This window comes from Tamandua tetradactyla, chromosome 6 (genome assembly GCF_023851605.1).
Source record: "Tamandua tetradactyla isolate mTamTet1 chromosome 6, mTamTet1.pri, whole genome shotgun sequence".
NCBI lineage: Eukaryota > Metazoa > Chordata > Mammalia > Pilosa > Myrmecophagidae > Tamandua > Tamandua tetradactyla.
This window is the reverse complement of record NC_135332.1, coordinates 162,751,636-162,764,508: the sequence shown is the minus strand read 5'-3', so window position 1 is coordinate 162,764,508 and position 12,873 is coordinate 162,751,636. Positions and strand designations below refer to the sequence as shown.

The following is a 12,873-nucleotide window of genomic DNA, read 5'->3' as shown; positions in this document are numbered from 1 at the left end:
AACTCAGCCTCCTCAAAATTCTTTATCATTGATCCCTTTGCATTGAAATATCCTAGTTGAAACAGCGTATTTGATGCCTTTTGTTTGGGCAGTTCAAGATGGTCATGGGGTTGTTACTGTTATTTCATCTTGACTTTGTAGTTTGACTATAGATTTGAAGAATCTTAAATGAATTATATTGCAGGAAAGAGATATGGGTTTTCCGCAACTGACTTATTTCTCGAGGGTAAGTCTAGAGCATATAATCTAGTTTTTGTGGTGGTGAAATCTATGAGCTTTTGATAGAGATAGTTCTGGTAAAACAATGCCATGTGGAGTGGGATGGAGGAAATCAAAGCCATTTCCAGAGATGCACTGAGCTCCTCTGGTTTTTCTAAAAAAAAAAAAAGAAGAAGAAATAGAGAAATGTTTCATCAACATACTTCAGAATTTCTGTCCTTAGTATTACATATTGTCTACTTTCTCTTTTCTTTGAGGCCATCAAATCTCAGTACTTGTCCTATACGTCTACATATACTCTCTGTTCAGGGCTCTCCTGGCATCAAGGTTTCCATGTGCCAGTTCCACAAGACACCGCAGCAAAAGACTACGCTGTGAACAGACTCTGAAGTCACACAGCCACTGGCCCAGCCTTGCACCCCAGCCAAGAGTTAGTCTTCTGTCCTTCTCTGAAATAATACCTCCATTCTTAGTATTTTTTTTTCATTTTGTTTATTCCTTTACAATAGGAATTGCACATTCAGGAAATCATTCAAAAGAAAAACATTTATTGAGAACTTACCATGTGCCGGACCCTGTGTACTATGTGTCCAGGATGCAGGGGTAATTGAGAGACTCCATGTCCTTGAAACTGAGTGGAGGAGACATATAAGTCAAACCTGATAGGACAGAGAGGTATAAGCAATGATAGAGATAAGTGTAGAGCACTGTAGGATCATGTAGGAAGGTTATCTGATCCAGAAGCAATGTGTCAGAAGAGGTTCCAGGAGAATTGACTTCTGAATTGAGCCAGGTAATGTGTTTAGCTGGGCATGTTCATTTTTCATTTTCTTCTTAGCTATAAAACTGCCAAAGGGATAAGAACTTGGAAGGAGAATTTCACCATGCTGTGAAAGTGTATATTGTATATTTATTGACTGCCTGCTCTGTGTCAGCCCTTTACTAGGTGTTGGTGAAATTTGATAAGCAAGATAGGCATGGTTTACATATTCATAGATTTTTTATTTTATTAAGAAAGATATACGTCAAATGAGGAATCATAGTAATATGGCGAGTGACATGAAAGGGGAAGTTAATTGTGCTTTGGAGAGTAAGGAAGTAGAGGGACTCCCCCTGACTCTGAGGAATCAGGAAATTCTCCCTCAAGAAGCTGAGATCTGTAAAAGGAAGAGGAGTTAAACAGAGCAGGTAGAACTTGGGGACTTCAGAGAGAAAGTTGTCCCAGTTGTAAGGAGCAGCTGTTCTGAGACCAGGGTTGAAGAGGAAAACATGTGCTATGGTCTAGAAACAGGAAGAAGGATATACAGGTAGATGGTCAAGAGTGAGAAGGGAAAGGAGAGGGTAGGAAGTGAGGCTGAAAAGGTAAGGAAGTGTCAGCTGGTGAAGTGAATGAAGCGAAGAAACACTGGAAAAGGACAAGGCAGGAGGCCAGAAGCCCAGTCAGGAGGCTGTTACATTAATCCCCCAGGAGATGGTGGTGACCAGAATGAGGTGACAGCGATGGGGATGGAGGGAAGTCCACAGACAAGTGGCTAGGCAACCTGTGGTGATGATTGAGAAACAGAAAACAAGAAGGTTGTAAAGTCTCATCCTTCCCTCCTCTTCACCACTTCCCCATCCCCCAACCCATGTGCTCCCTGCAACAGAAATTTCTGGGTCTCCTTCTTCAAAATGTAGATCCCTGGACCTTAACCCTGACCTGCAAATCAGATGCACAAGCCCAGGCATGGGTATTTTTCACATCATCACTTTCGGATGATCCTTATACTTACAAAAATTTGCAAACCAGTTTCCAGTAGTGTACATATTGAGAGCACACAGCACACAAGGCTCTGAGCTTGGTACTTTAATAGCATCAAAGTCAAACTTCCTTTGGTCTTAATGAAGTTGCTTGTCCTACCCAAGTGAAAGCCTTGTCCTTCGGGGTACAAGAAGATATGCTCTTAAGATCCAAACTAGATTGAAGCTTATCTAACATACTAACCTAACTTCCAAGTTGATGTCTCTACCATCTAAGAAAAAGGCTCACACTCCATAGGGCTGCTGAAGTCCTACCTCTCCTTTTCCCCACTGCTGTCTCAGGCAGACTCACAAGGCCATGATCAAGGTGCTTTATGCCAAGGCTCCGTCTCCTCTATTTGGTAGGTATAAGGGCAAAGTTGGCATTGTTGTAACTACAGAATAAGGAAAATAGTTGCATCAGCCCTACAAAGAGCAGTTTGGAAATTTACATTCGAAATTAAAAGTTTTACAGGGTTAGGCAGCCATTTTTTAAATTATGACTATCTCTTATTAGCATCCACCTGACTCCCTAGCTTTTATTTCTACCAAATATTTTCCAGTTTATCACAAAAAAAGAAGCCTGGAGCTAACATTGATTGTGCACCTAGTTGCACAATTGGAAGTTTTAATTCTACATTTATAGTCACCCCGATAATTTTGCAAGGTAGATATCATGAACCCCATTCTACAGATGAAAAAACAGAGGCTCAGAGAGTGGCAGTGCCTGGCCCAAGGTCACACAGCTAATAAGTGGGTGAGATGACTTTCAGACCTATACCAGTTGCCTCTAAAATCAATGCTCTTTCCTCTCCACCTGCTCTGCGGCATCTCCTCTTTCAAAGATATTTATGTTTTTGTTGTTTTACAAAACTTTTGCAATAATGTACTTTTGAAAGTAATGCTTGAGATAGTAGAATAAGATTTCTCTTTCATTTGATCATAACTATATGTTATTTTGTATATTTTATGTTTGCTATGTGTATGCATGTTTATTCGTTACAGCTTGTTCATCTCACACAGTTATTACCCTCCAACCTCCGTTTACCATTTTCTCGGGCTGCTAGGAATGGGAGGGGTGTGGTTTTGCTGAGCTGCCTGCGTACCCTGAGGTATTGGGGCACTAAGAAATCAAATTTGTTCCTCTCCCAACTTGACATCAAAATGAAACCGAGATGCCAGCCTAGCGTTTCCAGTGCCACCGAATATCCTGACTAGTCTTAATCTTGTTAGATCAATGATGTGAAAGTTTGCTACTTGCCATTTTAATTGATTTAATTGAAATTGATTTGGCATAAATAAATGCACCTCGAGGGTTTGCAATGTCTGCTGTGTTTGAGGTGATGTGGCTTTTATTTATACATCTGATTTATGCATCTTTTCCACGTTAAGTCAGAGAAACAAAGATGATGTTTAACACTAAAAACTATTAAACATTAATGAGAATAGTGTCTGGAAAGTCTGAAAATATACAAGAAAAATTTGAGTGTAATTCTCAGTTGAGCCCGTTTCTGTCATCTTGGTGGGTTTGTCATGATTCGTATTTACAATGAAGAGCACGGTGGGTCTTTACCCTTCTAAGTATCAGGACATTTGGTTTCTCTTTTGCCGTGAGTGTCCCTAAAATTCAGATTATGCCAGGAAAAGAGGAAAAGATTAAACAATAACATAATAAATTTCACTTATTTAAAATTATTTTGTATTAAAAATGATTGTTCCTCTACCAAGACTTGGGTATTTATTTTGGTACACAAAGATTCTCGCTATATTAATTTCAATCTGGCAGGATTTGACATGTTTTACAGCATAAATATATGGTCTCTAATTTTTTTTCTAATTCTGAAAGTTTAAATATGCATCTCTTTTGTGCTTGCTCTCTTCCTTTTTCACCCATATTTCCCCCCAACCCACCCTCACCTCCACCACCCATGTACTCCTTCAATAAAAACTTCTTTCAGCTCAAGGAAGAACTATTTAAAAATTAAGGACCAGTTTTTGCTTCTTTGTCAGGGATCATCATTTGTTTTATAGCTGATTTTCTGCCTTAATTAAATGAAAATGTTATTCAGTCACATGAATTCATTTGTATTTATTTGTCCAGTTCCCCAGGCTTGAATTTCTTAGTAGTGACTTGGGTTCATCATTTTTGCTCACAGAATGAGCTAAAAATGTCTCATATCAGTTTTAAATACTCACATATGATTACTTCTCCCCACAGAAATACTGTATAAGCCAAGCCCTGAACAGTCAATGTGCCAGTGGTGTTCTCTCGTGTAGATGACATCTAGGCTCATATATGGACGCATATCTGATTGTGTCTGTGTGCACATGTGTGCCTGCATGTGCTAGAGCAAGGAGGCAAGGAATACCCCACTTTGCAGTCCCTTGGAACTCTAAGAGAGTGCCAAAGGTAGTATTTTAACCATCTTTGTGTCTCTATTTGTCTTTTTTAAAATGTCAGTTGATGGTGTAAGTTCTGCCCAGTCTTTTCCTTTCATTTTTTCTTACAGGATTACTCTGTGAGTATGGTCTATGCATCTAACATTGTAATATGTCCCTTAAGGGATTGAAATGGAATAAACATACTTAATCATTTATTTGACTGCATTTATTGAGTGTCTACTCTGTGTCAGGTCCTGGAAATCAGAGATGAACAATGTGGTGTAAGTCCATCCTCTTGTGGAATGTACCTGATATATAGTAAACATGTGACTGGGTGAATGAATGAATGACTAAATGAATGGGTTAATCTTGCAATAGAGACAGATAGTAAATGAAAGTTACTAAATTAGTAACTGCATTAAGTCCTCAAAGGAGGATTTAGGGAGTTATGAAATTGAATAGTGTTAACTAACAAAGTCAGGGGTTGGGGAGTAGAGGTCAGGGAGTGTATCCTAGAAGTGACGGCGATGCTATAATGTTTTGTTACAGCAAAGGGAAGGATTGATAGGGGATTGGAGTGAGATGAAGCTAGAGAGTTCAGCTAAGACTAGACTAGCAGTTCCTTTTAGGCCATGTTAACCATATTAACCTTAATCCTAAAGACCCCAGACATTCATTGAAAAGTTTTAAGCAGAGACGTGGTATGATCAGATTCTATCGTGAGCTAACTCTGGCTGGTTGGTGGAAAGATGTGATATATGGGGGCAGGGATTAGTTTTCTATGGCTACTGTAACAAATTACCACTTAAAATAACACAAATCTGTTATCTTACAGTTCTGGAGGTTGAAAGTCCAAAATATGTGTCACTGGGCTAATATCAGAGTGTCAATTGGGCTGCATTCCTTCGGGAGATGGAAATTCATTTCATTGTCCTCTCTGGATTTCTGAGGACACCCACATTTCTTGACTTGTGGCCCTCTTCATCCACCTTCAAAACGGTGTTGGGCTGTATTTTCCTCACACTACAGCTTCCCTGGTGTTCGTATTTCTGCTGCTGTCTTCCACTTATAAGGACCCTTGTAATTACATTGGACCCATCCAGGTAATCCAGGATAAATTCCCCATCTCCAGGTCAGATGCAGAGCAGCCTTAATTCCATGTGCTACCTTAATTCCCCCTTACCAAAGTGTGGCTGTCCCTTACTTTCACAGCCGTGATCACAAATTCCGTGAAATGGGGTGGCTTAAAGAATGGGAATTTATTTGGTTCATGGTGCAGAGGCTGGGAGATGTCCAAAATCGAGGCCCCTGCAAGGTAATGCTCTCTTCCTGAAGACCGTGGCATTCTGGAGCTGGCTGCTGGTGGTCCGTGGGGGTCCTTGGCTTTTATACCACACAGCAGTGCATACAGTGGTGTCTCCTCCTTTCTCTTCTGATTTTCATCCCCTCCAAGCTTCTGGTTCTTCCTGCGGCTTTCTCTGTCTGAATTTTTTCTGCTTAGAATGGACTCCAGCAATCCAGATTAAAGCCCAACTTCATTCAAGTGGGACACACCTTAACTAAAAATACCATCTTAGAAAGGTCCTCTTTACAATGGGTTCACATCCACAGGAATGGATTAAGACCATGTTTTATTTTTTTCTAGGATACTTGATCCAGCCTACCGCACTGTGCAACCTTCTTTGGAAGGACGTTCTCCTGCCTGCTGTGGGCTGGGGAGGAGTGTCAGTAATGGCCATCTGTCCTCAGGAGCTAACAGCGACATGAGTCTGTTTTCTCTGTGTGTGAATGTGGATTTGAGTTACAGTGGGTTTTAGTTTAATGACTGCGGAACATCAGATTAAAACTATGACCTCAAAAACTAAACAGAGTTATCATATGACCCAGAAATTTCATTTCTAGGTATATCCAAGAAAAGTTATGTGTCCACAAACAATTTTACACAACTTTTCGTAACCGCATTACTCCTAATAGCCAAAATGTGGAAACAACCCAAATGCCCCTCCATCACTAGTGAATGAATGAACAAAATGTGGTTTACCCATACAGTGGGATGCTATTCAACAATGGTAGTACAATACTGTGGATCTAATTAATATAACTGAAATTTATACCAGAGAGAAAATGGAAAGTATTGAGTTGTATACATATTACTACAATAAAATTTTTTTAAAAAATCAAGTACTGGTACATTCTATAATATGGATGAACCTTGAAAGCATTATACTAAGTGAAAGAAACCAGACACAAAAGGCCATATTTTGTATGATTCCATTTAGCTGGAATGTCTAGATGCCCAAAATGTACAAATCCATACAGACAGAGAGTAGATTAGTGGTTGCCAAGGACTGTGAGGGGAAAGAGGAAATTGAAACTTAAAAGGGTTTCTTTTTGTGGTGATGAGATGTTCTGGACTTAATAGTGGTAATGGGTGAATAACGCTGTGAATATAATTTTAAAAAATAACACAGAATTGTATACTAGGAAATGGTTACAATGGTGAATTTATGTGGATTTTATATTAACAAAATTAAACTGAGTTTTTCTGAGTGCGAAGAAGAATCAAGATAAAAAAGGGTTTGGACACTGTGGTGGGCAGAAATCTAAAATGACCCCCCCAAATTCCTTTCATGCCCTATATAATACCCTCGCCTTTTGAATGTGAGCAATACCTATGGCTGTGTTGGAATTTCTCTCCTGTGATTAGGTTACATTGTAATGCAAAGATGAAGAGATTTTGTGGATGTAATTAGGATCCCTGTGGGGGCTTTGCCTGTCCTAAAGTTAGAGATTCCCTTATTACATTGGGAGAAGTAAGCTGCCATGTTGTGAAAGAACCACATGGCAAGGAATTGTGGGCAGCCTCTGAGTGCTGAGAGCAGTCTCTAGTTGAAAGCCAGCAAGGAAATGGGGCCCTCAATTCTATAATCACAAGAAACAGAGTTCTTGCAGTAATCTGAGTGAGCGTTTAAAAAGGCCCTTCCCAATCGAACCCCCAGAGGGTGACATCTTTCTGCCGCTGTGATTGCAGCCTGATAAAACATGGAACAGAGAACCCAGCATAAGTTGTCCCCAGGCTTCGGACATAAAGAAACCGAAATCGTTGTTTTAAATCACAAATTTGTAGTAATTATTACGTAGCATAGAAAACAAATCCAGATCCTCCTTTGTTGATATTGACAGGTAAGCCAGCTTGTCTTTTTTGCATTAGAAAACCATGTTTTCTCTTCAGGAGATGGACACACTGGTTCTTTTCTACTGTAGGTTTTTTTTTTTTTCCTTTTAAAAGTTACTTGTTAAATATAACATATACAGAGAAAAGAAAGAAAAAGCAATGATTTTCAAAGTACACTTCAACAAGTAGATACAGAACAGACTTCAGAGTCTGTTACGGGTTACGATTTCACTATTTCAGATTTTTCCTTTTCGCTGTTCCAAAATACTGAAGGCTAGAAGAAATATATTTTTTTCTTTTTTTTGTGAAAAATAACATATATACAAAACACAATAAATTTCAAAGCACACCACAGCGGTTAGTTGTAGAACAGATTTCAGAGTTTGGTATGGGTTACAGTTCCACAATTTTAGGTTTTTACTTCTAGCTACTCTAAGGTCCTGGAGACTAAAAGAAATATCATAATGATTCAGCAATCATACATCGTCTGTTAAACCCTACCTTCTCTGTATAACTCTACCATCACCTTTAATCTTCCTCCCACTCTTTAGGGGTATTTGGGCTATGGCCATTCAAATTTTTTCATGTCGGAAGAGGCTGTTGATAATATGGGATGGGGGAATGGAACTCATTGATATTCTAGAGAGGCTGGCCCCTCTGCATTTTAAGATTTATCTGGTCCAGGGACCCATCTGGAGGTTGTAGGTTTTTTGTACATGGAACCTTTGTAGAATCTTACATATATATATAATGCCCTGGGCGTTCTTTAGGATTACCTAGAATGGTTTTGGTTGCGCTTTAGCAAGTTATGATAGGTAGCAATGTCTAACTGAAGCTTGCATAAGAGTGACCTCCAGAGTAGCCTCTGGACTCTATTTGAACTCTCTCAGCTACTGATACTTTATTTGTTACACTGCTTTTTTCCCCCTTTTAGTCAGGATGGTATTGTTGATCCCATGGTGCCAGGGCCAGACTCATCCCAGGGCATCATCTCCTCTGCTGCCAGGGAGACTTTCACCCCTGAATTTCTGTCCCACATAGTCGGGAGAGCATTGATTTCACATGCAGAGTTGGGCTTAGAGAGAGAGAGAGAGACTGCATATGAGCAACAAAAGAGGTTCTCTGGAAGTAATTCTTAGGCATAGCTATAGGTAGTCTAAGCTTCTCTGCTACATAGATAAGCTTCACACAAGCAAGCTTCAAGATCAAGGGCTTGTCTTATTGATTTGGGTGTCTCTAATGTTTGACACAATATCTGGGGTTTCCCAGGTGGTAAAGTTTAATAGTTCCATATTTTTTCTCCCATCCCTCTAGGGACTTTGCCAATACTTTTTCATTATTTGCTTAATATATTCTGGGATGTATCCATGCATTACATTAAACTATACAGGATTAAAGGCTCTAATTCTTATTCTGGGCACCCTGTGTTTGAATTGTTTAAATGATCTATCCAGACACATTGAGTTAGATTATGTACCACAGAAATTGTAGGTTCTAGACAAACCTTTCTTCCTTTGGTCTCAAAGAGTGGATGAGATTCTAAAATATAGACAATGTCTTCCTTACCCCTGTGTTCTGAATTACCTTAATCCTGACTTCATTCTTAACTCTAAATGCCAGATTATACATATATAAAACAGAATCTCAAGATCCAGAAATAATAACTGCCACTCCAGGCTAAATGTGACTGCTGTAAAAACTTACATCCTTGGCCCCTGTTTTCTTATAAGTATTTTCTAAATGAGACCATACAATAATTGTTCTTTTGTTTCCAGCTTATTTTGCTTCACCAAATGTCTGGCAGGTTCACTTACAATGTTGCATGTCTCATGACTTCCTTCCTCTTTGTAGCAGCACAATATTCATTCTTATGTGTACATCATCATTTGCCCACCTACTTCTCAGTCAGTGCATCTTTCAGCCACCTCCATTCATTGGACATCATATATAATGCCCAAAGTCCACAGTCCATCAACACTCTCAATTGTAGGTAAATTAGATAATCATATTGTTTCCAACAGAAAGATAACCAATAAGCACACCCTCACCAGATAGGAAATCTAAACCTACCCCCATCTTTGTCTCTTCCCCCATTATTTACCCCTGGTATTGATGTTTTCCTGTTAAACATAGTTCCTGGCATTCGATAGTAGTTTTCCCCCATACCTCAAATATATACCATCTTTGTACAAGATTCATACCTTTGAAGTGGTTCATGCAAGAACTTATTTATATTTGTAGTGTTAATTGGTAGGGCATGTGGATCTATATGACCCTTTTAATTCATGTTCATCTTCAATATGGTAATATTACTTACAGACCCTCTAGTGAACCGCCTTCACATCTGTCCACTCCTTTACATTTGAGTTCAGCCTCACTAGCTAACCGTTCACCCATCTCTAGCTTCTTTTGTATATCTCTAGGTCCTCTAAATCCTACATTATAAGCCTCCAATTTTACCTTTACCATGGTCACAAAAATGGAATCATACAGTGTCTATACTTTTTTGTCTGGCTTATTTCACTCAGCATTATGTCCTCAAGGCTCATCAATCTTGTCATATGTTTCAGGACATCATTTCATCTTACTACTGCATAATATTCCATTGTATGTACATACTATATATTTTTAATTCACTTGTCTGTTGATGGGCATCTGGATTGTTTCCATCTTTTGGCAATTGTGAATAATGCTGCTATGAACATCAGTGTGAAAATGTCTATCTCTGTCACTGCTTTCTGCTCTTCTGGGTATTGTCGGGTCATTGGGCAACTCAATACTGAGTTTGCTAAGGAACTGCAAGACAGTCTTCCATAGCGACTGTACCATTATATATTCCCACCCACCAGCAGTGTGTAAGTGCCCCAATTTCTCCACATCTTCTTCAACATTTGTAGTTTCCTGTTTAATACAGCTATTCTTATAGGTGTGAGGAGGTATCTCATTGATGTCTTGATCTGCATTTCCCTTATAGCTCTGCTCTAGTTTTTGAGAATAGATCCTGAAAAGGGTAAATATTTCCTTGAGTTCTTTTCATGGAAAAACAATTCCCTGTCTTATTGTAAAGGGGAAAATGGACTCTGATGCCTACCTGGCCTGGGTAAACTTTGATTTAGACTTTCTGTTGATCTTATAACCAAAGATATGAACTCTGCAGTCACCCACCCTTTGTGGCCAGTGTGTTAAGTCCCCTCAGAGGATGTGTTCAAAATAAGCCTGGATGCCTCATGTGCACATTGCAGTTTTCCCTCCTGTAGTGCAAGTGTGCCTTTACTCCACCCATTGTTTTTTAAACCTGAAATAGTCTGGAGGCCAAACTGTTATTCAAGGAGATTGGTTGTTGAGTTTCCAACATCATAAGGAGTTATCCCATAAAATAGGCAAACCTTTCATCTTTAAACCATCCTTTTTCTTTTCTGCATCCTAAAAGGATCTAAAATTATGACAGCTTGGCAGTTTCTATTGTGAGAGACCATTATACTGGGAGTCAGTTGATCTCTTGGGTCAACTCACCAGTGGGGTCAGGGACTGCCGGTACTTGAGGTTCCTTATCCTTAAAATAGCTCCTGGTAGATACAAAGAGCTATGACAGTAAAGGTAATTGAAATAATTGTTACTTAGACTCCCGGAAGCCCATCCCATTAAAGTTTTCAACTTAGAAAATAAAGATTGAGAAAGTATTCATGTCTTTGTTCCTTGATTCAGATGTTGAAAGTGTTGACACTAGCTGCAGTCCACTGCCTAGGGGAAGCAGGGTAGAAGAGTGGTTTCAACCTAGAAGCTCCATCCCTGATCCTACAGGGACAACTCATAGATTATTCAGTTGAATAAATGTTTATTGAGTTCTTATTCTACACACGATAGTGTATTTGGTCCAAGACAGACTCTGCCTTCAAGGATCCTGCAGCCTAATGAGTATTCAAGAGATTGAGACCCTTAAATTCTTTAAGACCTGTCAATCATTCCATAGACCAGGGCTCTTAGCCGCCAAGGTAATAGGAACAGTGGCACTTTGCATGCTCGTTGTGTATCAGCACTGTTCTATGTACTCTATTTGCATTGAGCCATTTTAGCCTTACATCAGCCCTCTGAGATCGGAGCTATATTCCCTCATCTGCAGATAAGGAAATTGATTTAGGTGATTTGTACCCAAGTTCTCTCCAAAGCCCAGATCATGCTAGTGTTTGTTCCTACAACTCAGCCACACTAGTGCATGTAGTATTTTGTCATTACTGTGTATGTTGTCCTGTGTTAGGTACGAGAGTTACACTTCGGAACAGAGTAGAAGTGGTTCCTGTCCTTGCTGACTTTGGAACCTTGTGGGAAGAGAGATGTTTAAAAAAAGCATGGGTGTAAATATAGGTCTATCTCATTTAATGCCATACCTTGTAACACTGACTCATTATAACTACTACTTTCTTAAATGTTTTCTTTTAAAAATTGTTTTGCATGTCTAAGCATTGACTGTCAACAAAGTATGTAATAACATATATTTTGTCCCTTCTCTATGCTGCCATACTCTCATTCATAAAGAAAGAGAACACCTAACAACATTTCCAGCCCGTGGGCTTTGATATACTGCTCTACAACATGCTCAGCCAACCTGCAGTCTCTGATGAAATTGTGCTAAAGCAAATATCAGGGAAGTCCTTGATAGGGACAGGAAGCTGGGCTGAGGAAGAGAACACAACATTGGACCATCAGTTTCCTCAGGCTGCCATCATAGATGCCACAAACTGGATGGCTTGAAACAATAGGAGTTTATTCTTTCTCGGTTCTGGATGCAAGAAGTTGGCAGTCAAGATGTTAGTAGGGACGTGGTCCCTCTGAAGCCTCTACAGGAGAATCCTTCCTTGCCTCTCCCAGCTTCTGGTGGCCTTAGATGACTCTTGACCTGTGGCAGCGTCATTCAATCTCTTCCTCTGTCTTCATATGGTTGTCTTCCTCTGAATGCATTGGTGTGTCCAAATTTCTCTCTTCTTATCAGGACCCAATCATGTTAGATTAGAGCCTACCCTAATCTGCTATGATCTCATCTCAACTAGTTACCTCTGTAAAGACCCTATTTCCGAAGAAGGTCACATTCACAGCTAACTGGGGTTAGGGCTGGAACATCTTTTTAGGTGACACAATTCAAGCCACAATTGGGATGACAGAGTAGTTCAAAACTTGTCTTTGGAGCCATATATATGTGTGTGTATATATATATATATATATATATAAAACCTTAGGCAAACTACGTATCTTCTCTGAAAGTGAGATGCCCTTTCTTTTTACCCTGTCAAATGGGAGCAAAAACACGTAGCTCACAAGACTTG

The 12,873-nt window shown here is 39.5% G+C and overlaps 1 protein-coding gene across 4 annotated transcripts in view; it reads left to right on the top strand.

The window, feature by feature from the left end:
• The window catches only part of SAMD12 (sterile alpha motif domain containing 12), a 433,476-nt gene that overhangs the window by 256,650 nt on the left and 163,953 nt on the right, over positions 1-12,873 (top strand). For 3 of the 4 annotated variants that reach the window (XM_077167536.1, XM_077167533.1, XM_077167532.1), the window contains one exon: positions 6,026-12,075. The exons of the other annotated variant lie outside the window; for it this stretch is intronic. In XM_077167536.1, the coding sequence (XP_077023651.1) occupies positions 6,026-6,147 (122 nt within the window). In that variant the 3' untranslated portion in view covers positions 6,148-12,075. Of the gene's footprint in view, positions 1-6,025; positions 12,076-12,873 lie in introns of those variants that run through there. 4 annotated transcript variants of the gene reach the window in all.